The 24,417-nt window shown below is 43.7% G+C and overlaps 1 protein-coding gene across 1 annotated transcript; it reads right to left on the bottom strand.

Moving 5' to 3' along the window:
• Nucleotides 1–1,808: 1,808 nt before the first annotated feature.
• Nucleotides 1,809–5,327, bottom strand: TUBB2B (tubulin beta 2B class IIb). The gene is made up of 4 exons (XM_028514157.2): nt 4,785–5,327; nt 3,899–4,007; nt 3,475–3,585; nt 1,809–3,129 (listed from the first exon to the last, which is right to left on the bottom strand). The coding sequence occupies exons 1-4, from the start codon at nt 4,839–4,841 to the stop codon at nt 2,069–2,071; spliced, it is 1,338 nt and encodes a 445-aa protein (XP_028369958.1). The 5' UTR covers nt 4,842–5,327; the 3' UTR covers nt 1,809–2,068.
• Nucleotides 5,328–24,417: the final 19,090 nt, after the last annotated feature.

The raw sequence follows: 24,417 nt of genomic DNA, 5'->3' as shown, positions 1-24,417 counted from the left end.
TGGTTGTGGCAAATGCATGGCCAAGGATAGATCCAGGGGGCCCTGGCGGCTGACCCAAGGCTTCAGGGCATTTAAAACCAATCCTACACTTCAATTAGGTTGTTGGAAGCTTTACACTTGCTCAGTAGGAATGACACCTGCCAGTTCAGTGTCAGATATGGAAAACTGAAGCAGAAGCCAGTGGCTCCTGTCTTGTTTGACCCTACTCATCAGTAGGTCTAATTTTAATGATATGTAATACTTGTGAAGTGAACTGCTGCTCTTTTTTATTTATGGGGGCAATTCTGGTAGAATTAACTTATTTTCACACCATTTAGAATGACGCTGCTCACTTTTCTTTGAAACTGTTTTCAAATATACATGTCTCTTTAATATGGAAATTGCTATTCACACTTCATCTTTCTTTTTCATTTTTTTCCTTTAAACACTTAAGAGTAGAACCAAGTGGAATGAAATACAGGGTACGATTTAAAGTAGTATTATTTTTTCTAATTTTGAATTTGAATTAGAAAACCATAAACCTCATTTTCTTGATTGTTTCCTTCCCATAGGGTATGTGAGTGCGTCTTGTGCAGTTGTTAGTCACTTACACTCCTTTTCTCTCCCCAGGGGGGAAATGAGTAGCCCAGATGAAGGCAGTGCTTTGGCACTGTTCTGACAGAGTGTAACTTATCCCGTAAGAGGCATGTGCTGTGACTGAACACATGTGGAAATCCCATGGCTTCTTTAGTGGTTGAGTTCAAGTCTAGAAGCAGGTTTCGGTTCGAACCCAAATCCCAGCTCTGCATGGTAAGAATGCAAAAAAATGTAAAAATTATGACTTGCCTATTTAAAGTAAAATTCTCCAGTAATGCAGAATTCATACTTACCTAGAAATTCAAATGCAGTTAAATACAAATATTTTGTTATGTAGTACAAATATTAAGTGCTGGGAAGAAAGGGTGTTTGAGAATTTTAGCATATTATGTATTTATAAACCTATGACTATTCCTAAGCTCAGGTGATATCATCAACTTTAAAAGGCATAGTATCATATACTGTTTGACAGAAATTTCCAGTTGGAGAAATTTATAGGATAGCTATTCTCATATAGACAATATTATGTGCACAAAATTATTTGTTGTGGCACTATAAAAAAGTATAAACAATCTACATGTCCATTGGTAGAAATTGGTTTAATAAAATATGGTACAACTACATAATGGATACTATGTATCATTTAAATGAGAGAAGCTCTCTGTTCTAAAGGTATACTGTTTAGTAAAAAAAAAAAGAGACATGTATATAATCAGGCAGCTGATTATTACTAGTATCATAATGTGTGTGAAGAAAGAAAAAGAGAATCTACATACATGTGAAGTATACTGAGTATTTCTGCAAGGATGCAAGGAAAAGACAACAACACTAACAATGTCACCTCCGGGGCAGAAACTACACCGAAGGACACAAAAGGAAATGAGACTTACCTTCCACTCTTTTACTCCTTTATAATTTTGTGCTGTGTGGATATAGTAAATATTCCAAAAAAATTTTTGTAAAGGAAATAGAGATATAATAGGATTTCTACATGAAAATACATTTAGTGTACTTCCAGGTACACATCCTTTCAACTAATTAAATATTTACTTAAAGGCATTTTAACATTTGGATTGATTTCCCATCTTAAATCGGGTATGATTGTGGTTGGTTCAATTTTACTACACTGAAAGAGTAAATTCATTTTAACTTTTAAGAATTTAATACAATGTGTTCTGATAGCTACATTTAAATTGATAACAAAGAACTCAATAAAGAGGAGACAGAAGACGATCATTAGGACACAAACTTTTATGTGATTTTAGCCATTACAACAGTAGTTCAGATATATCTCAAATGTTACATTGATGTCATCAGTGTTACAAAAAGAAAAAAGAATGACAGGCAACAGTGAAGAGCACCAGAGGACCAGCGCACACACCTAGAGCAGACCATGCGTCTTTCCTTCAACTGCCAAAATTATTTTCACCAGAAACCCCCCTCCCCCTTGCTTTCCTTCTCAACTTTCCCTAACCCGTGTTAAGTTGCAAACTTAAGCCTCATCCTCGCCTTCCTCCTCCTCGAACTCCCCCTGTTCGTCGGCCGTGGCGTCCTGGTACTGCTGGTACTCGGACACCAGGTCGTTCATGTTGCTCTCGGCCTCCGTGAACTCCATCTCATCCATGCCCTCGCCCGTGTACCAGTGCAGGAAGGCCTTGCGCCGGAACATGGCCGTGAACTGCTCCGAGATGCGCTTGAACAGCTCCTGGATGGCCGTGCTGTTGCCGATGAAGGTGGCCGACATCTTCAGGCCCCGAGGAGGGATGTCGCACACGGCCGTCTTCACATTGTTGGGGATCCACTCCACGAAGTAGCTGCTGTTCTTGTTCTGCACGTTGAGCATCTGCTCGTCCACCTCCTTCATGGACATGCGGCCCCGGAAGATAGCGGCCACTGTCAGGTAGCGGCCGTGGCGGGGGTCGCAGGCGGCCATCATGTTCTTGGAGTCGAACATCTGCTGGGTGAGCTCAGGCACCGTCAGCGCCCGGTACTGCTGGCTGCCCCGGCTGGTCAGGGGGGCGAAGCCGGGCATGAAGAAGTGCAGGCGGGGGAAGGGCACCATGTTGACGGCCAGCTTGCGCAGGTCTGCGTTCAGCTGGCCCGGGAAGCGCAGGCAGGTGGTGACACCGCTCATGGTGGCTGACACCAGGTGGTTGAGGTCTCCATATGTGGGGGTGGTCAGTTTCAGGGTGCGGAAGCAGATGTCATACAGGGCCTCGTTGTCAATACAGTAGGTTTCATCTGTGTTTTCCACCAGCTGGTGGACAGAGAGGGTGGCGTTGTAGGGCTCCACCACCGTGTCGGACACCTTAGGTGAGGGCATCACACTGAAGGTGTTCATGATGCGGTCTGGATACTCCTCCCGGATCTTGCTGATGAGCAGGGTGCCCATCCCCGAGCCTGTGCCACCCCCCAGCGAGTGGGTCAGCTGGAAGCCCTGCAGACAGTCACAGCTTTCTGACTCCTTCCTCACCACGTCCAGGACCGAGTCGACCAGTTCAGCACCCTCTGTGTAGTGGCCCTTTGCCCAGTTGTTTCCGGCCCCGCTCTGGCCTGCCAGAGGGAAAGATATTTAATAAGTCACTTATGATTCAATTAAATTCCTTTACCAGAAACCCCTTAATCAATGAGTTGGTGTCCAGATAAGATTAATTTAGGTTATCACCAAAAGGGACAGACATTAAAATATTTGGTCATGGATATAATTATAAATAAGGAAGGCTAGGAATACCTGGCTATTAGAAGATGAAGGGCAAATTTATTTCAGCTTATTTTAGGATTCAATCAGCACACAACTGGATGTTCATCATACCTGTCCCTAGGCCGTCACATCCCTCCATGCTGAGCTGTCTGCTGTAAAGTAAGCCTCCCGTGCCATTAACCATAGCGGTCACTCACCAAACACGAAGTTGTCGGGCCTGAAGATCTGGCCGAATGGTCCAGACCTGACCGAGTCCATGGTGCCTGGCTCCAGATCCACCAGGATGGCCCGAGGTACATACTTGTTACCTGCAGGGAACAGAGCTGGACTTAGACCTATCTGTGGAGAACACTGAAGAGAAGGGTGTGGTAGGAGCTTCCCTTTCACAGGCATTGCTGTTGATCCCCAAACAAAGGCAGGAGCAAGACCCACCAAATTCTCAAAGGACTCATTAGTCTGTGAACCAGGAAACTAACTGAAATACCACAGTGAAGAGTGTGAACCCACAATCCTTTAGTTCCCCCTCCCTTGGGGCCAGACTCCCTGGGTCAGCTCTCTGGGAAAAGAGAGAGAGAGAGAAAGAGAGAAAACCTAGAGGTAGGGGGAAGTAAAGGCAATTACCAGTGGCTTCATTGTAGTACACGTTGATTCTCTCCAGCTGCAAGTCACTGTCTCCATGGTAACTGCCAGTGGGGTCGATCCCATGCTCATCACTGATCACCTCCCAAAACTGAGACACAGTAAACGGTTGTATTTAGCCACGCCCAACCCTCCGAGTGGCCAGGACTCAAAATGAATAGACCCCAGACTCAACAACCCAACCTTCCAGGGACTTTAGGTCTGAGTGGCCATCCACAGCCGCAGGACTTCTATTTTGCAGGGGCAAAACATGGAAATCAGGCGTTTCTCCGGCGAACAGCTGCTCGCGGCGGGAGGTGAGGGTCTTTGGGGGCTGGGGAAGGGAACAGCAACCGAACCGCCCGCACCAGCGGTCACAGCTACCCGCGCCCGCCGCGCTGGGACTGCAGTGAATACGCAGGGGGTGGGCGGGGGGAACAGGGACCCGAAGAACCTGAAGGAAGGTGGTTTTAGATTCAAAGCACGTCCTGAGACCTCCAGGCAATCGCTATCCTCCCCGCCCCCAGCTGCTCTACTCCGGTTCAAGCGAGTATAATCAATTCTCCCTGCGTCCCACGCCTCGAAAACCCGCGCGCACAGTCTACAAGACAAAACGGCGCCTTTTCCAGGTCCGCGTTTTTGGCTAAGGGAAGATCCGGGAGCAAGAGGAGTGAACGGGATTCCAAATGAGTTACAGCAAAAATGAGAGGTTTCTCCCCCTTACTCAGGGAAGTCGCCTCCAAGCCCACGCCCTACTGCACAAAGCACCCAGGAAGGTCTGTGCTTGGAGAGCCCCGAGCCTGCTCAGGATTCCATTAGTGCCCAGAAACTCGAAAGAGCTTTAGGCCCTGGTCCTCCCCGACCCCAGCCCAGTCCCAAGAACGCTCACCTTGGCGCCGATCTGGTTGCCACATTGGCCCGCCTGGATGTGCACGATCTCACGCATGTTTCTAACTAGCTTCTTCTGAGCCCGGTCGGCGTCTGGTCAGTCTGTTCGTCCTACCTTACAAAGCTACTGCGGAGTCGGAGTCGATAGGAAAGCGCTTGGGAACCGACGTGGCTAAGGGCGACGGCTCAGCAGGCTTTGCCTTTTATGCAAGAAGGGCGGGGCGGCCCGCGCAGGCCTCGCCCCCTGCCCAAGCCCCCCAGTCCCCTCTGCGCTAACACTCTCCAGGCCGGGCTGACGTAAGGCTTCGAGCCCTCGGGACTGTCCAGGGGGCTGGACCATAGGCCGGTAGCCAATCAGCGCGCGTTTGCAGACCGGGCGAGGAATGGGGGCTCTGCGGAGTTGGGTGGGGGCCTGCGCATTGTCTAGTGCTGAGGGTGGGGTGGGGTGGTAGTGAGAAATGGGGTGGGTGAAGGAACCGAGGGTGTCGAGGCGAGGGTGCTGAGTGTGGCAGGCTGGGAATGGGGGAAGAGCTGGCGCTGGGTCAGGGTAGGGGCTCCAGGGGACTAGTGCAGGTGGAGAGGCGGTCAGGTGCGCTGGAAAGGAGCGCTCTACGCTCCGATTGTTGGCAGGTTGAGGTGACGAAGAATGTGCTGCCACTGCAGATTGGGATGCCTTCTACGCCAAGGGCCAGAGATCCGTAAACCGCGCACCCCTGGTGAGACCAGTGCTCCTTTCCCCAACAGTAGTGGTCAATGCCAGTCCAGCGCCCGAACTCTTGTCTCACAGAGCCTTGAGACTGGACGGACAGGCGGTTGCAATAGGAAGTCGTGTGTGCTTAGGCTGCTGGAGTCGAAGAGCCGTGACTCTGGACACTCGAGGGCATAGAACCCCAGAGTGCCCTCGGCCCCGCCCCCCGCATCCACCTGCTCTCTTTGTCTCTGACTAGGGCCTTTTACGCGTTTTCACAGTGGCTGAAGCATCTAGGGCTGGGGAGACCCTCTATGGCCTCTCCAGCCCTCCTCGAGCCTCTCCAATAATCCACAGCTCCTAGGCTAGTACTACAGACTCCTCCACCCCTCGGGTTGGCTTTCGTTCCTTGGGAGAGAATGGGGTGGATGAGCTGGCGACACAGTCTGAACTGTCCAGCAGTCAGAACGAGGGCGGGGTCCAGGGGCGGGGCTAAGGCAGAACAAAGGGTTCATAAGTGCGTGGGATGCCTCCTACAATTATTAAAAATATCAACCCCAGGCACTTCCCAGGTCTGGTTTTTGTTCATCTATTGTCCAGAATGGGCATGAGTCCCAAGGGTGCATTTCCCGCCCCATCGTTGACATTCTCATCTTCGTTCAGGCTCCGGACCCCACAGTGGCCACGAGGTCCCCAACCTTTGGGCAGATAACGGGAGTGAGGGACACGCCTAAAAACTGCGGCACGGGCGAGACCCCAACGAGCACAGAGTGCGTTCGCAGACTCAAAACACCCACCTTCCTTCAAACCTACAGCTTCTAAGTAGTCAAAGAAGGAGCATTTCTCTTTATTGAGAGAGAGAGAGAGAGAGAGAGAGAGAGAGAGAGAGAGAGAGAGAGAGAGAGAGAGAGAGAGAGAGAAAGAGCTGAATCTGCGTGGGAGAAGGGTGGCTAAAACGTTCACTGCATTCGCTATAGACCTGGAACCTGGAAACTGAAATTCCACGGGTGAAGCGCCCCTCCCCCTCCTACTCTGGACAGGTCGCCTGCCTAGTGACCCCCTTTTCAGCCTCTGGCGAGAGCAGCCGAATGACCGGGTTTCCGTGGTGGAACAGAGTCCGCAGCTGCTGAATGAGGCCCCCCTCCCCCAGTACTATCAGCAACCTGTCATCGCCTCCCTTTCCAGCTGGGAGCTGAGAAGGGGGGCTTTGGACTCCATGTCAATGCACAAAGAGAAACAGAACAAAAGCCCAGTCGCCCTTATTGCTCCCAGACTGCAACTCTTGGGGCAGTGTTCTCAGACCCGGATGCCCGCGTGTGGGTTAAGATGCCGTCCGGCGTGAGGCGCGGAAGGTCTGACCACATGCCTCACTCACGGGGTTCCAAGGACCTGGGGCCTCATCCTAAATTTATAATCCAGTTCCTGCAGACCGGAAACGTTGAGGTCGAAAGATCCCAAGGTCACACAGCCAGTGAAAGACAGAGCAAAGGCTGGAATCGGTCTTCTGGGCGCCCCAGCCCTCAGGGAAAGTGACCACGTCCAAGCCGAAAGGACTGTGGCTAGTATCAGCACCCGATCCTGGGGCTGGGGACTGAGCCCAGTGGGAAGAAAGCCTCAGAGGGCCGCACCCACGCTGTTAGCGCTTCGTGGAGGCTGCCAGCGCCGAGGGGCAGCCCCCCGAACGCAGCGTGGGGAGGGAGCATAGGGAGGAGGTGTGGAGACTCAGCTTCGTGCAGGGTGATCGGAGCCCACCATCATTCTTCCTCACCCAAAGGTTTATTTTTTCAAATTCTGTTCAGAGCCAGATCGAGGAGTGCCTGGGTGAAACGGGCGATCAAGATTATGTGGATAAGAGGACCCTTTCCTCTCGCGGAAAGCCGTTTGGGATACGGTGAGGATGGAACTCTTCCCTATGAAAACCCGGATGCCCTGGGGGACTGGGCACTTTTCATTCAAGATCGGCTTTCTTTCGTACGTTTTGCTTGTACTGCCCCCACCCCCACCCCACGCCGCACGCCACCCCCGCCCCTTATCCGGCATTCTCATTAATCGTTCTACGCCCCTCCCCCAATTTGGAATTATGATGCCGCACTTCTGTAAATTTTCACAAGAGCAGATTTTGTATCGAAAGCCTAAATGCTGATGACAGCCAGCCTTTCCCCGAAGTCTTTCAGTTTACTGGCTAACCCTTATCCTTATTCCGCATAGTTCCCAAAAATAGGCTGGTGAGGGGCTTTCAAAGAAAAAAAAAAAAAAGAGTCGTTTTCACCTGAGTCCTTCTGCATTTCTTTTTGTCTGTTTATTATACACAATTCCTCTCCATCTAGGTCATTGAATATCAGACATAAAGATGTCAGGACAATAGATTTTATCATCACTTACATGCTATTAATTTTAATGATGTACTACCATTTCAACATTTTCGCTTCCTGAGACAGGAATAGCTCAGTGTAAAATAAACCTCAGCATTTGTTTTATGCATAACTGATGGTGTGGCTGAGGCAAGTACCACCTAGGCTATTAAAATTATATTTACTATCCCAGTTTTCGGAATGTGGTCAATGGCAGATTCTCATGTGATTTCGCATTTATTACACAGTTATTGTTTTCATTACTTGAAGAAGCTTAGCATTGTTTTCATAAAGCGAGATATAGATTTTTTCCACACTTATTGAAATTACAAGACATCTACCTTTCAGATTTCCCCATTGCCTGCCGGCGTTCACCATTTAGTACACAACTCACAGCTCGGGTAGCCTGACACAGGCAGCTCTTGCAGTCAAGATGCACGCAGTTTCCTAGGCAACCGACACAGCCAATGAATGAAGAGGAACTGAAAGACTGCAAGCCCCATCATTATTTCCTATTTTACTCTTCTCAGTGCTCTCCGCTAGAAAGATTGGAGAGCTATGGATCCTAACATTTATGTAAATCCTCAGAGGATTGGGGCTAGGAGTGTTTTAGCCCTATACTATGAGTGTGGGGAGAGGATGCAGGCAGGGTGGTGGTTGTTCCTGGGATCCACAGAGACATGCATTCTCAGCTTTGTCATTCCCCTGTTCATATCCCACTCTCTTTCCCTCTCTCAGATAAGAAGCCAGCTGCTACTGGCAGAGCTGCCCCTGTGCTCTCTAATGGAAGGGCTGCCCAGGTGGGAAGCTCAGACCTCCGTCCTTCTGCAGTCGCAGGGCTCTGTGAGGACCAGCCCGTCCAGGTAACAAAAGACAAGAACAAGCAGAGAAAATTCCAAGAAAGCAGAGCAGGGTAGGCACATTTACTTTGTTCCTCAGTAAGGCAGGCTGTTTTCCCATTGCCAGCATTTGATTTGGGGTTTACCTGGCCTGAGTCCAGACTGAGATTGCTGTGCTTTCACCGAAGAGATTTGCATTCTTTGTCACAGATTGGCAGAGGGAGTAGAGCCCTGGCTTTACAGAGCACCTTTCCCTTCTATGAGCAGCCTCCCCTCCCCCATACTCTCAGTGATTTGTGAGCTCCTTAGGCTGGGAAGGCAAGCCAGAGAATGCTTGCTTTGTAAATCCTAAGTAAATGGGTTGCCTAGGATTACCTAGGTAATCATAAATGACATTTTATGATACAGGCTTAGATTGTGTAGAAAACAGAAACAGAAGAGTGGAGAAAATACTCTTAAATAAAACATAAAATACCACAACTGACAGAGTTCCCTTTCAAAGTGCAATCCCTGACATCAAGTTTATAAATAAATCCCTTATGAAATGAATGAATACACACAGGAAGATTTGATGGGGGAGCCATTTTAAGTTTCAGCAGCAGATTGCTACAGTATCGATGTCCTTGAAGGATTTCCACTCCGTGTTAGAGACTTCCACCAGCAACTGCTGCTCTTCAAAGTCTAGGCAGCTTGTCATTTCTCTTCTAAATCTGCCCTAGGCCTTTGCTTGCCATTTAAATAAAATTAAAACATGCATATTGAGGCAGATACCCACAGATTCATATAGTTAACATATTTTGTCTCTTGGATTTAGATGCCTAGCGGACGTTACCTATGTTTTCACAGCAGAAACAGGTTAGCTTCTGAACAGGAACTCTTGACATGCCCAGCCTGCTTTTGAATGGCTGCCACATATTTATACAGTTTTCCAGAAAATAATGCATTAAGAGAGCCCCTGAGAGACCTCACCCCTAGAAAGGACACATTAAAAGATTTAGTTTCATATTTACACCTCCCAAAATGGAAAGCAGTTTCAGACATATTTGTATACTCATGTTTATAGCAGCATTATTCAATAGCTGAAAAGTAAAAGCAATCTAAGTGTGCATCAGTTGATGAGTGGATAAACAAAATGTGGTGTATACTTATAAGGAACAAAATTCAACCAAGTAAATTTGAAGATCTAATTGGCTTTATTAAGCAATTCATGAATCAAGCAGCATCCCATCAGCAGCTAGAGGTGTGCTCTAAGGGGTTGTACAGAATGGATTTTATAGGAAGGATGGTGAGTCAAGTGAGCTATTAACAAAAGAAAGGAAAGGGTTCTATTTAGACCAGGATACCTTTTGGGGAAAAGGAAATGGCAAGGTTTTTGTTTTTGTTGTTTTTTTCTTGTTCTTTTAAGTATATTTTATTGATTATGCTATTACAGTTGTCCCACTTTTTTTCTCCCCTTTATTCCCCTCTGCCCTGTACCCACCCCCCGACCATCATTCCCCCACCTTAGTTCATGTCCATGGGTTGTACATATAATTTCTTTCACTTCCCATTTCCCATACTATTCTTAACCTCCCCCTGTCTGTTTTATGCCTACTGTTATGTTTCTTATTCCCTATACCTTTTTCCTTGTTCTCCCCCTCCCCACTGATAACCCTCCATGTGATCTCTATGAATCTGTTCCTGTTCTAGTTGTTTGCTTAGTTTGTTTTTGTTTTCTTTTTTCAGGTTCAGTTGTTATAGTTGTGAGTTTGTTGTTATTTAACTGTTCATATTTTTTATCTTTTTCTTAGATAAGTCCCATTAACATTTCATATAATAAGAGCTTGGTGATGATGAACTCCTTTAACTTGACCTTATCTGGGAAGCACTTTATCTGCCCTTTCATTCTAAATGATAGCTTTGCTGGATAGAGTAATCTTGGATAGAGGTCCTTGCCTTTCATGACCTGGAATACTTCTTTTCAGCCCCTTCTTGCCTGTAAGGTTTCTTTTGAGAAATCAGTTGATAGTCTTATGGGAACTCCTTTGTAGGTAACTGTCTCCTTTTCTCTTGCTGCTTTTAAGATTCTTTCTTTATCTTTAATCTTGGGTAATGCAATTATGATGTATCTTGGTGTATGCTTCTTTGGGTTCAACTTCTTTGGGACTCTCTGAGCTTCCTGGACTTCCTGGAAGTCTATTTCTTGCTCTTCCTCTTCTCCTTCTGACACCCCTATGTTTTGGATGTTGGAACATTTGAAGTTATTCTGGAGGTTCTTAAGCCTCTCCTCATTGTTTTGAGTTCTTTTTTCTTCATTCTAGGTTGAATGTTTATTTCTTCCTTCTGGTCCAAATCATTGATTTGAGTCCTGGTTTCCTTCCCATTACTGTTGGTTCCCTGTATATTTTTCTTTTATTTCACTTTTCATAGCCTTCACTTCTTTCTCTATTTTGCAACCATATTCAACCATTTCTGTGAGCATCCTGATTACCAGTGTTTTGAATTCTGCATCTGATAGGTTGGCTGTCTCTTCATCACTTAGTTCTTGTTATGGAGGTTTGATCTGTTCTTTCATTTGGGCCATATTTTGTCTGAGTGTACCTGTTATGTAGTGAAGGGCAGAACCTTAGGTATTTGCCAGGGCACGACAACCCACATCACTGCGTTGTGCCACTGTATATGGGGAAGGGTTTTGAGAGGGAATAATGCTACTTGCTCAGCTTTTTGCCAGCTTTCAGTCACTTTCCCCACTTCCCACAAGTAAATTTGGCCCTTCTGGTGCTGATTCCCGGGTGGGTGAGTCTGTGTACATTCTAGGATTCTGTGGGTTTCTCCAAGGAATTCTCCTGTGAGGCTGGGAGTTTCTCCTGCCACCTCAACCTCCACATTTTTTTTCAATTCAGTAAGGGTTTTTAATTTTTTTTTTTCATTTTACACTCTGTACTACAAAGAAGGAAACATTTGGAGGGTCATTATTGCAACTTTCTGTAATAAAAGCAGTTGTAATTATTAGGAAGAAAATGATATTTTATTTTGAGGAAGAGTTAAGTTATAAATTATTTTTAAAGACCTGTGTAAAGAAAAATAGTGATTTATTTCCTTCCATTCTCCCTGCCATCCCACCAGGGCTTTCCCCCCCAAAAGAAAATCAGACAAAAAGCAAATACACAAACAAAAAACACCTCAAAGAGAAGATAGCAGAAGAAAAATGTTTTTATGCCTAGGAGCTATCCACCCATTTAAAAAAAAGTAGCATACACATACATTTTGATATGTGAAAATAATATATAGACTATGGAGCCTAGAGCCACTAAAGATTAATTGTACTGTGCTCCCATCCACTTTGGTTGCAGGCTTTGTTTTCAAAGCCCCACTATCAGCTTTATGGCAGGTCCATGCTTTGCATTCTAAGGTTTTCTTTCTTCCTTCCTTCTTTCCTTCCTTTCTCTCTCTCTCTCTCTCTCTCTCTTTCTTTCCTGAAGCCTGTCCCACTTAAAAAAAAAACCTGGCTTATTGAAAACAACCTATAATATTTTATATCGAGTTAAGGGAAATAGTCAACAATAGAAAGTTATCAAAATATTGCCAAGGTTATATAATCAATGATTTAATAATTGCAAAAGGGAAATACCTGTAGGTGAGTACATGTCATGGTTCAGAGTTAAGGAAGACAGGGTTTAGTTTACCAGTGTTATGTTTTGAAAACATCACTCTTAGATCTATTTTTTCCCTTTTTACTTTGCATCTCAACCTCAGTTGCCAAGGAACTGGCATATACTAGAGATCAGATTTTGTCTTTATAAACTTTGTAAGGCAGGGTAAGTCCCAAATTCATTTTTGCTTCTCACTTGGATTTTGGGAAGGGAAAGCATTCTAGTTCTACTTTGGACTGTAGTCTCTTCCTTTGTGTAGTGGTAAATAAGGTAACAAATTTAGAATCCCCACAGCAAAGGACTCTCCTCTCTTACAATATTAAATATGTATATTATATATTTATATATAGTATATATATATTCCCATTTCCACAGTTTATGGAATATATATATATATATATATTCCATATATATATATGTATATATATACATATAAATGGTGATTGTTATATATATGTGTATATATATACAGTATATAGATACATAAACTGTGATTGTTAACATTATTTGCATAGAAAATTATTACAGGTTATTAGGCTATATATTTGATAGATGTCACCCCCACAGGTTTTTTCAGCCAGAGGTTTTGAGGCTTTATTTCCCTGCACTGGAACTCTGGGTTATTCAGTCTGCCTCTCATTCCCCAGTTGTTCCTCCTGGTTTATCTGCCCACAAATGTGGGACTGCCTGGTCTGTCAGCCACTGCCTTGTCTGCTCCACCAGCCACCACCTTGCTGCTTCAGCTGCCCATTTCCACCCCTCCTACCCGTCTGAATGAATGTTTCTTCTTTAATTCCTTGGTTGCCGGACTTCTGTACAGTTCAATTTTCTGGCAGTTCTGGTTATTTTTTTGTCTTTAAATTTGTTGTCCTTATTTTGGTTGTGAGAGGAGGCAAAGTGTGGGTACCTATGCCTCCATCTTGGCTGGAAATTCCTTTTTTTTTTTTTTTATCACACATGTCGCCTTTTCTATGGAGAATGGACAGAATCCACAGGACAGACTACCTCATTGGTGTACAGAAAGAGGCTGAAACAGCAAGTGTAACCACAGAGCCAGCTCAAAATGGTCTTATGCTGCTTAACCAAATACTGAGCTGTTTTTCAGAGACAATAGAATAACAACAACAACAATAAAAAAACCCAGCAAGTTGTGGCATTTTTTTCTTTGTCTTGGTGTTAGCATAGTGCTCCAAGTTTCTCAACAATATGTAACCAAACTGAAAGAGAGTTCCTCTACCCTGCACACAGAAGAGCCAAACATTGAACACTGAGAATTGCAATGGAGGAATTAGGGTTGCTTTATTGCAGGGTGCCATGCAAGGAAAATGGGAAGCTATCACTTAAAACCCCTAACTCCCTGATGGCTTACAATTAGGGAGTTTTAAAGGCAAAAAAAATCATGAGTAAGGGGTTCAGGGTCATGGGCTGTGTTGATTGGTCAGTTTTTGTGTAAGCGTCAGCAATTTTCTTTATCTGATTGATTTACTTAACTCTTGGCAGCACCCTGGCTGGAGTCTTTGTGGCTGTGGTCAGTTGGTCTTGAGGCAGGCTAGTAAGAAGCTAGGAAAATTCCTTGGCAAGTGGAATGGGGAAACTGAGACGGACAGCTAAACAGATGACTGAGCAATTTATAGCCAGATAATAAATCACAAGGTCTTTTCTCCTTTAATCAAGTACACTTAGGAGCAAATGGTTTATGCATTCCAAATCGTACTGGGGCAGACATACCTCTGCCTCAACCCCTGTTTGGTAGCATTCTTTGAAGGCGAAACTGACCATAGAATGATGACCCTTCCATATGCTCATTTTGATGAATTGGAGTATTAATGGACATACCTGAAAAGCTGATGAATATTCTACAGAGATCTTCCCATGAAACCTCCCCTAAAATTCCCACCTTCAGAAAACAGATTAAAAACTCTTAAGACAAAGAACCCTATGTGTGCTCTCTCTTGAGCATGTCTGTACCTTTCCCCACTTCTTTTCCTCAGGTGTGTGTCTTTACTTTCTTTCTCCTAGGCTCTGAAGTTTCCCAGGAGACTTACACCCAGGGGAGCAGTGGGCACAGGCAGCTTGTCCCAGGCTAACCCCCTGAACCTGTCTCCAAGGGACCTCCTTTTTTCTCTGTAACTTGTTTCCTAAGTCCACATGGCCCAGCTGGCTCACTTCTTCTGTCTCTATGACTTTATTTCTAAAGAGCCAAGGCAGCCTTGCCTAGGTTCTTTCCTAGTGCTATGATCTTGCCTCTTTTATCTTAAACACTTCTTTTGTTTTACTGTCCCCAGCTTTAATAAACACACTCTCAAAATCACCTGGACTCATATGGTGAAATCTTTCCTGCACGAAGTCAAGAACCCACACATTCTAGACCATTGCAGGACAAACCCACATTGGCTCGATCTTAGTCCCTTTCCAGTGAATCTTTCCTGCTTACATAGATCTGCAGAATATCTGAGGATTGTGAGTCAGCTATGTTATCTTATGGGCAGGGGAAAAAACAGCTATACATCTTGTGCTTAACTGGCTATACTCTTCTATTCTCGTAAGCGAAGTATCCTTTATATTCTTCCCTGAAACCTGCTTTACAGGCAGATATCCTGGCTCCAGGACATTATTATATTCCAGCATGGCAATAAAACTTTAAAAAGGGTTAATTTAATAATTTTAAGTAAATGCTAAATTCTAGTATACCTAGCCTTTTATGATTTGCTGTCAGTTTCAACTAGGTAGATATTTTAAAAACCATTACCTATATCATTTATTGCTCTTCCTTCTGGCCAGTTGACCACTGAAAGTGATGGATCATGACACATCCTTGCTTCCACTGACTCCCTATAATTTATCATGTACAGTCCAAAATCTTAGAATAGAATTCAAGCCCCTTAAATCTGAGTGTAAGCTACTGTTTCAGTATTACCTGCCACCCTCCTGCTTAGACACAGTGTATTTCAGGATACTTGGACCAGGCCACAGATGTCCTTTTTAGGATATGCTCACTGAGTCTCTGAGTTACTGTTCATTCTGTTCCATCAGCCTGGAATGACCCTCTCCCCTTCTTCAACTGGTGACATTTCATTCATTCTTCATGATGTACCTTAACTATCTGTTAACTAACAGATAATTAGTTAAGGTACAGTAGATGTTGTTGAGTGAGTATGTGTACTGTGTGCTCGTCACATTCTACGGCATCTACAGTACCTTAACTATCTGATATGTTCCCCTTGTTGCCAGAAAAAATAAACTATCTATGCTCTACTCTCCCAAATATTTCTTCATTCAGCTAGTATGGGTTTTGCATTGATTACAAAAAGCAATGTTCACAAAGTTTTTTCAATGCACACCTCTACTGGTTAAAAAAAACTTGAGCATACATTCCCAATATATGTACATTTATTTATTCATAAACTATATATCTGTTTTTATTTTTATAAACCAATATCTTGAAGTATAATACAAGGTCTGTCCAGAAGGTATCCAGCTATGTAATATGAAAAATAAAGACATTTATTAAGAAAAATACAAAAAACATTACACATAGGAGAGTGACACTCAGTCCCCTTCAAAGCAGGCACCTTGGGACCTCACATAATTCTCCCAATTACCATCAGCTGCCCTGTCATATTTTCCTGAATCTCATCAATGGCTTCCTTTTCAAAAGTGATTTTAGTTTTGGGAAAAGCCAAAAGTCACAGGGCACCAAGTCTGGGCTGTAGGGGAACTGAGTCATCTGGGTAATTTGATGTTTCACCAAAAAAACTCTTTACAAGACATGATGCATGAGTGGGTACAGTATCTGATGAAGCTGCCAATCACCAGTTGCCCATAGCTTCAGCCTTCTAAATCATCTCAATAGTTTCCAAAGGAAAGTTCAAGCTTAACACAAAATTTGATGCAGATTTGTTGCTCCACTGGCTCAGTAATTTTGAATGTGACAGCCACACAGTACACAGGCTCACTCAACAGCATCTACTGTCCCCACTGACTAGTACAGTGAGGTTGCCATTGTTCATGCATGCATATTCCAGTCTACTCCTCTTGGCTGCCAGGTTACCTGAATGTCCTGCAAATCTTTTTGTTATATTAACAATGGCTGGACTTTTCCCAGACAGACTTCATATATTTAGTATGAGGTGTATCTTTACGGATATCAAATGTTAATAAGTATTTCAAGTACATTTTTTATACATTTTTATTTTATTTTGGCCAGTATCTCACCAGACTTGAATTCTTCATGGTTTTCTTACCTGGCAATAGGTTTGACTATGGGCTTGTATAAGGATCGGAGTGTCAGGTCTGCCATTTCCTTATTTTCTCTTTCTTCCTTTCTTCTTTCCTTTCTTTCTTTCTTTCTTTCTTTCTTTCTTTCTTTCTTTCTTTCTTTCTTTCTTTCTTGTTTGCATCACTGATATCATCTTCACCTTGCCATTTTTCTGCTGTAGTGTCTTAAGCCTCTTGCCCAGTTGTGAGGATCAGTGGAGCAAATTCCAGATAATATGGTGGGTAAACACATTGTCAGTTTCTCCTTCATGAACCTCAATTTCCAGGGAATGATTGAGTCATAACGCATGACCAAAAAACATCAGCATCCTGTGAGGGCACCAGTATCATTTGAAACACTATTTAAAGCATAATTATTTATAGAAAATAAAGATAAATAAGAGTTCTCATAATTTTTTCCTACACTGCAAAGAATGGTCTTGCTGTCTTCCTTTTAAGACCTCTGGATTAGATTAGAGTTAGTTTCATAGATGCCTGTTTCCTTCTCTTTGTGACCCCTTAGCAGGGACCATCATGTCTTATTAGCCTTGGTATCTCCCACATTGCCTGAAACTAAGTACAGGCAAACAATAAATATTCTTTGAATAAATAAAATACTCAACTATAGAAAAATCAGAAAAAGCCCAGCTATTTCTAACCCAAACAAGAGCAGGTTGTTCTTCAAGTAAGCACTATGAAACCATCCTTCTTTCTCTTTATCGCATTTCACCATTCTAAGCAGGATGTTGGACACTACAGGCCCAGAAGGTGAACCCTCCTCTGTAGTTATCTTTCAATTCCTTGCAAGCAGCTGCCCAGCCCTTTCCTGCATTTGCATACTCTCTTTTCCATGTTGGTAATGCATAACTGAGACTCCTGGTTAAGACTGCCTAATAGATAGAACAAGAGGAAAGGAGAGAAGGAAATAATTCTTTAGGAACCAGCATTGAATTCCTTAGGAACTTCCTCCCTGGAATGTCTCCATGAGCAAGCAGGTTTGAAGATAACGGAACAAAGTGGGCTTTCCCCTGACTGAAGGACAAGAAGAAACAGAAATGCAAATCCCACCTTCCAAGAACCTGAAGAAAAGATGAAATAGTACCAACTTTCTGGACCTCACTAGTAAAGAAAAATTTCTTTGGGAAATGTAGGAAAAAAGATCAAGTCATGAATAAAAGTAAGAAAAAGTTACAATTGTCTCAGAATTTTCTAAAACATGATTCAATGCTAGAAGGTGGTAAAACAATTCCTATAAAAATTTCCAGGAAAATGTGCCCCAATATTTGTATATCCAGTTACATTGCCTTTTAATTTTAAAAATAACATTTTTAAACTCTGTGTTTTTAAACACAGAACTAAGAAAATATAGTTTTGTGAGTCATTGTTTTGGGGGGAAGAACCCCAGAGAACACAGAAATAGAGCTTGGAAAGGTTTGCTGTTTGATAGCATGTGTTCTGAGGGATGCTCCCCCTGAATGTAGCCTAGGATGTTCCTAGATACAGAAGTCCTTCAGATGGGGAATGTTCTGCTCCTTCAGTGAAGAGTATTGGAAATGCTGTCCCAAGGTGCTCGTAGTGACCCTGGCCAAGGACCTGACCTGCCAGATCTTCTGTAAGTCCCCTGCAAATTGAAATTGTGACCACCTTACAGGGAATTCTCTGTTTGCCAGTTTATTCTGGAAGCTACTTCTACCACAAAGAGTAGAAGATATCAAAGAATGGAATAACAGGCTGCACAGATATTAAAAGTAGCACACAAAAAAACTTGGAAATTGTAAGGTTTTAGGCAGAAGAGCAAAGCAATGAAGACATCTTTTGAAGATCTCACGATTTAAAATAAGAGTCTGAAGAGGTGAGTGGCCTTAGAGATAGTCAGAGGGCTTGAAGAAAGGAATCGGATGGCAGCAGAAAATCTGCTTTTTACTTTGACTACTCAGGATCCATATAAAAAATAGAATAAGCTATTGGAAAGCCAAAACTATATGGAAATAGCACACGTTTTTATAAGGAACTTTGTAAAAACTTTCAGAGGCAAAAATACACTGTAATAAAGATAAGCTAGTAAAGAAAAGAGGAACTCTAAATTCCACCAGGCTTGAGAAGAATGTGACCCAGTTTAAGAAGAATATGCAGCAGTTCTTGTGGAAAAATAACTAGGAAAAGAAATACTCAGAGCTCAGTGAGCTAACAAATTTACATGGGAACTCTTAGAAAGGTATATAAGAAGTCCTGTTTGCCAAGAGAAGGAAATTAAAGTATGAAATCATTCCATTTTGCTGTTGATGCAGAGGCAGAGTTTTTAAAAGAAATCAGAGGAGGAAGATGAAGTGCTCATAGACAAATATTAGCTGAATCTTTTATTTCCAACATAAACTGACTGGTGAGGGGTTATTTAACATGCCATTTGCCCCAAACGCTGCTGGAAAACAAAGGAAAAAACCTTGCAGCAGAAAGTAGAGGTCTTTAATGACTTCTCATTTTCAGAAATACATGGTCCTCTGAAAGGAGCTGATTCATGACTGGAACAGATGGGGTGGGGAGGGCGCGGGGACAATAGATGCTACCAGCTGCATAGAGAGTGAAGAGTTACAAGCAGAGGAATGACACAATGTTGAATGAATTATGCCAACAGAGGGACCTTACAAAATCCCAGATTGTTCTTCACGGTGAGAAAGTTCATGACAACTGGCTCACTGTTGTTGCAGGAGTGGAAGGTAAAATATGCCAGCCAGGGGCAGAAATTAATGCAGCTAAACCAGTGACTTTCAGAGAGAAATCCTCTCTATGCTCTTCTGCTGCACCCAGTAAATTAGAGGCATGCACAAGCTCTGTCCAGTGCCCACATGGATGATGTATTCACAGTTCTGAATTTGTTTTCCCTTATGGGAGAAATATACTCCAAATAGTGTGTGGATGGTCCTGAAACTGCTCTGGAGGATCAAAAGAGATTTCTGGAACAAAATTTGCCTAGGAACTAGGTTCTAGGAGTCTTTATCAATAAACCTAAGTAACATCTTCCCTTTTATAGTAATGACTCTTAAAGGTAATATTGGTGTCAGAGAACCTAGACTTTCAATAGGAGGACGCCCACGGAGTCCTGGGGCACCTTCTCCTGTGGGTGGCTCTGGGCCTCCGTGCCTTCTTCCACTTCATGTTCCTGCCGGGCTTCTCCGCTAGGCTTAGAGAACATTACACACTTGGAGCTGGCTTTGACTCAGAGTAAGGGGCGTGTCTTTGACCTTGGAACGAGCCCACCCTTTAGAATCTGAGACCCTCAAGTCCTCTGTTTCTAACATGAGATGACCACTTCACCCTCATCTCATCTCAGGGCCAGGGGCTATTTGTCTTCACCTTTTGCAGTTTTCAGGAATGTCTTCAGGCTCCACAGCTGGCCCTTCTCTCACAGCTGGTCACTACATGGCTCACAGGCCTCCCCACGTCTTGATGGTGACAATAAACAGACTATTAAAATGGACAATAAACAGATGCTTCAAATCCATTTCCACTGTACTGTTTCTTATTGAATTTTTATTTGCTTAGGCTTACCTGAAATTATGCCTTTTGAGATACAAATGAAGAAGACTCTGAAGATGAAGCTACCTACAGTAATATCTGATTGTTTTATTTTTGTTGCTGTAATTCAAGTAATTAGCAAATTATTTTAAACATTATAAAAACATTTGAAAACAAAATACTTTCAAAGAATATTTCCTAAATTCAAAAATGCTGTCAAGGTACTCTAAAGTAGAGAAAAAAAACCCTTATTGCAATTTGAAGTGTGGCGAGGAGGTCTCCACCTGCACATCATAATAATTTCCTCACTCAGGAACTGAGTGACCCAGGATGTCACTGCATATGACTTGTTCCTTTGTAACGCTTGTTGCCTTTATCCTAGAAGCCAATTGAAATCATATGTGCTCCTGAGATGGACAACACATTCAGTTTAATGGTGCCTGAACTTTTCAGACACAGTTTTCTTCATGATCAGAAGAACCCAGGGAGAATGGGTTATGCCACAATGGGCGGTGAAGGTGAGAAAACAGGCTTGCTTCAAAATGCGTTCCAAAGCCACCTTGGTTCTAGGTAGATACAATATACTGGGAAAAGGTGTGGTGGGCTTTCCAAGAAGAATGGGATGGCTCTGATCTTCTGCTCCAGGTAACTAGGCCCTGTGTGGGGGGCCCTCGGGCCTCTGCATGTGTTCTCATACAGCTGGGCACACACAGCTTCATCCTTAAAAATGATTAATTCATCCAGTGAATGCTTACTGTGTGTTAGGTGCTGATTTCGGCAGCAGAAAGACAGCAGTGATTGAATCAAGCCTAAATTCCTGTGTTCCCAGAGCTAGCACTGCAGTTAGAATTGTCACATTAGAAGAGTATGATTCCTCAGATCTGCAGCTTCCTGCCTTTTTGTTGTTGTTTCTTCCTTATTTCCTTTCCCCATCATTGCTTTTTTATCCCATTTTTATTCTTTTCTGTACCTTCCTCTTTCCTCTGCTAAAGTGTGTGTGTGGCAGAATGAAGTAATTAAAGGTTACAAAGGACTTAGGGGACACTGTAATGGAGTGTCTGCAACAGCTTATTAGACAAGGTGCAATCAAGGTTATCTAAATCACACAAAGACTTTCAATAATGACACGGTTTCAATCTGGCTTCCCTTCCCCCCTTTTCTGTTTCTTTTTCTCTGTGACCTGATATAGGAAAATAAGTGGCTGATTCTGAGATTTCATTGAAACACACACACACACACACAGAAACAAACTTTCAGCATAAAAATGGGTGTCTTTAGTCCTGATAGGATCATCACAAAGGTGACCTTGAAAGCCAAACCACACTGGAAAATCCAAACTGAACAGTGCTTCCTACCAGCAACAGAAAAATCATTCCTTTATCCTGTAGCTATAGCCAGGAAAGAGTGAAGTTTCAATGGTAAATGAACTCTACCTCCTAGGCTATTCCACAGGTAATACCACATAGACAAAGGCGAACTCACTTTCCCAGACATACTTATCTGTTGTCAGGTCAGCCAGCAGAGGTTTGGAAGGTAGGCCCTTTTAGTGTGCAACTAGCCTTACAATGACAATTTGATTTCAGAATACAAGAGGCAGGAAGAAGAGTTGCCCACCCACGTTTGCTCTCTCAGCCTTTCACTGACGAGCTATGAGACCTTGGATAAGCCGCCCAAATTGCCCCTGCGGTGCGGCCTTTATCTGTAGATGGGAATAATAATAAGAAGAATAGTGTGCTTTGTTGAGATGAGATAATGCTGCCATGGGCTTTGAACTCTTTTAAGGTTGGCACCAAAGGACGCCACTGTGTTATTATAGCTGTGGTGGTAACACATCAAAGTAGCATTAATGTAACCTGTATGGTTGCACCCTGGAACTTAACTTTCTTAAGCATCTGTATTTTTTCCTGCCCTTTGCCTGCATAAGTAGTACATAGATTAGATTTTTAAAAATCTGTTCATGCAGTGTCCTTCTTTACTTCTTTCCTCCCCTCTTTCCGTGGTCTTTAGTTACTGAGAGACTGCTGTTGCATGGACAGGGTATGTTGTTTCATCCAACTTGCAGTGCTATTGTTTGTTTGCTGCACTCGGCTGGCTTCAGCTCCGCTTGCCACCCAGGCCTGTTTTCTGCAATGGAGGTGCCTCTCTAACCTTGTGTGTGTGAAATGTTTGCATTGTCTTTCCTTTCACTAAATTGTCACCTTAAGCCATATCGCCATAAGTGGTAAGTGAAACTTCATACCATTGTTCCTACCATGTTTCAATATGTAATTCAATTCAAAACTTCATTAATAAGTGATATAATGACTTCTACTTTTCCCAGGTCTTTCTGCCTATTATGCCTTTATTTTACTTTATAACCTGACATCCAGCACTTTTTATGGTACTTTCAGACTCCTGTTCTGGTCAAAGACCAAGTTCTTCTTCCAACCATACAAGATGTCTCCTTGCTCTAAGAAAAATGGACTGCTGAGGTGTGGAGACTTTCCCTGAGTCTGACTCCAGAGTAAGATCTGGCTATGCCCCTGCTACATACCTCGCTAAGCTCTGTCTCCTGCCACTTTGCTCCTGTGGGACTTAGGAGCAACTTATTCTTGAACTGTTCATTCTGGGTGCCAGAGAGTTTTCAGTGCCCTGAGGTAAGATTTCCAGTGGGGAGAGTTATACTGTTCTATAAAGCAGGGACAGATGATAGGAAAGCCCAGCTGGAAAAGATGAGCCTTCAGAAGACAGGACCTGCTCAGGCAGAATACTCACAGGAAAGGGCATGTATGTAAGTTGGAGATCTACGAACAGACCCCATAAAACTATTCATGATTCTGCACCTTCTGGAAAGTCTCTCTGTCCCCCTGTTTTCATACTTTGCTTTGAGGCCCACGTTGCTACAGTCCAACCACCCAAAGAGAGAGACCAAATCTCTCTGGGGCTCAAATGCAAATTGCTAGAAAAGGGATTCTACTTGGCCCCAGTCTCCAAGCTAGAAGCTCTGAGTCCACTGGGTGAGCACTGTGAGGAGCCCACCACAGTAACCATGAGTGCGGGAGGCACGGGCCTTTCCACGAAAGTGTGCATAGTGAGAGGGGTGGGGTTGGGATGCAGTGGGGTGGGATGCTGGTGAGTAGGGAACTCTCTAACTACTGTGAGAATTTCATTTTTAGTTGTGAGATGTCACCCTACAGTACAAGCCAGATTGTGGATCATTTAGCTTGTATTTTTTTAACAGCTATTGAGGTTGAAGATTCTACCAAGATTTTGTGAAGGTTTGTACAATAAGCCCTATTTCTCTCCCCAAGCTCTGCCATAGCTGTGCAGTTTTAACAGGTAAAAGAGGAGTCAGTGAAGGTGCTGCCTTTCCTCTGCACTTGCTGCAAGAATTTCTATGGTGCACATTTGTGCAAAAGGGATCAGATGAGGGCAGGGTTTGAACAGTGGCTGGCTCATTCCTGAGCCTCAGATAGGCTTTGATCCAGGAATGGTGCAGTGTCTGGAAGGCTGTGGAGGTCTTTTCCATTAGCTTGTTTGCCCGAGCATTGGAGCGTGTGTTCCAGGCAGAGGTGTTTTCTTGCTGTTGATATTGTTTTTGTTGGATTAGGGACCGGGCCCTGCAGGATCCCAGAGGGAAGGGGGAGCTGGGTGGAATTTAAAGAAGCAATAGGTTCAAGGAACATGAGGGGAGACCAGAAAACTCAGAATTTATTTATAAACAATTGTGTGTGTATTCTTACATGTTTAAACTTCATTTACCTTCAAAGTACTCTCCATTTGATGCAACACACCTGTTGAGATGTTTTTTCCCACTGCTCAAAAGAGTTTTTGGATTTATTGATTTTTTTGATGCCTTTTAGTACTTCTGCTGTTTTTTTGTTTCACCTTTTTCACATTGGAAAAATGTTTCCCTTTGAGGACTTTTTTTCATCAGGGAAACAAAAGAAAGTCGCCTAGGGTGAGATCTGGTGCATAGGGCAGGTGGGGCACAGGCAGGGAGCAGGGGAGTGGGTATCAAGCTGTTTTTTTGGTCAAAAACTGCTGAGCACTCAGTGCCATGTGGGCAGGCGCACTCATTAATCACCTATCATGAAATGGGAAAAAACTTTGAGTCTTAAAAAAAATTCACTGAAGCCGAATGCAGCCTCTTACAACAATGCCAACTGGTACACTGACACAGATGGGTTCCTAGAACACTCACCTAGTGGAGGGAGCCTGTACTACAAGGGCTCTGCCCAGAAGATAATTGTTTTGAGGGGAGTCCCCCCTTGTATGTGACATAGGTTGGTGTGCTGTTATATCCTCTTTAACCTGGAGGGAGCCTTAACTATATCTCCAAGGGGAGCATGGGCCGTACAAACAAAGCAGAAGA

Source organism: Phyllostomus discolor, chromosome 5 (genome assembly GCF_004126475.2).
Source record: "Phyllostomus discolor isolate MPI-MPIP mPhyDis1 chromosome 5, mPhyDis1.pri.v3, whole genome shotgun sequence".
Lineage (NCBI taxonomy): Eukaryota > Metazoa > Chordata > Mammalia > Chiroptera > Phyllostomidae > Phyllostomus > Phyllostomus discolor.
This window is presented reverse-complemented; position numbering and strand designations above follow the sequence as displayed.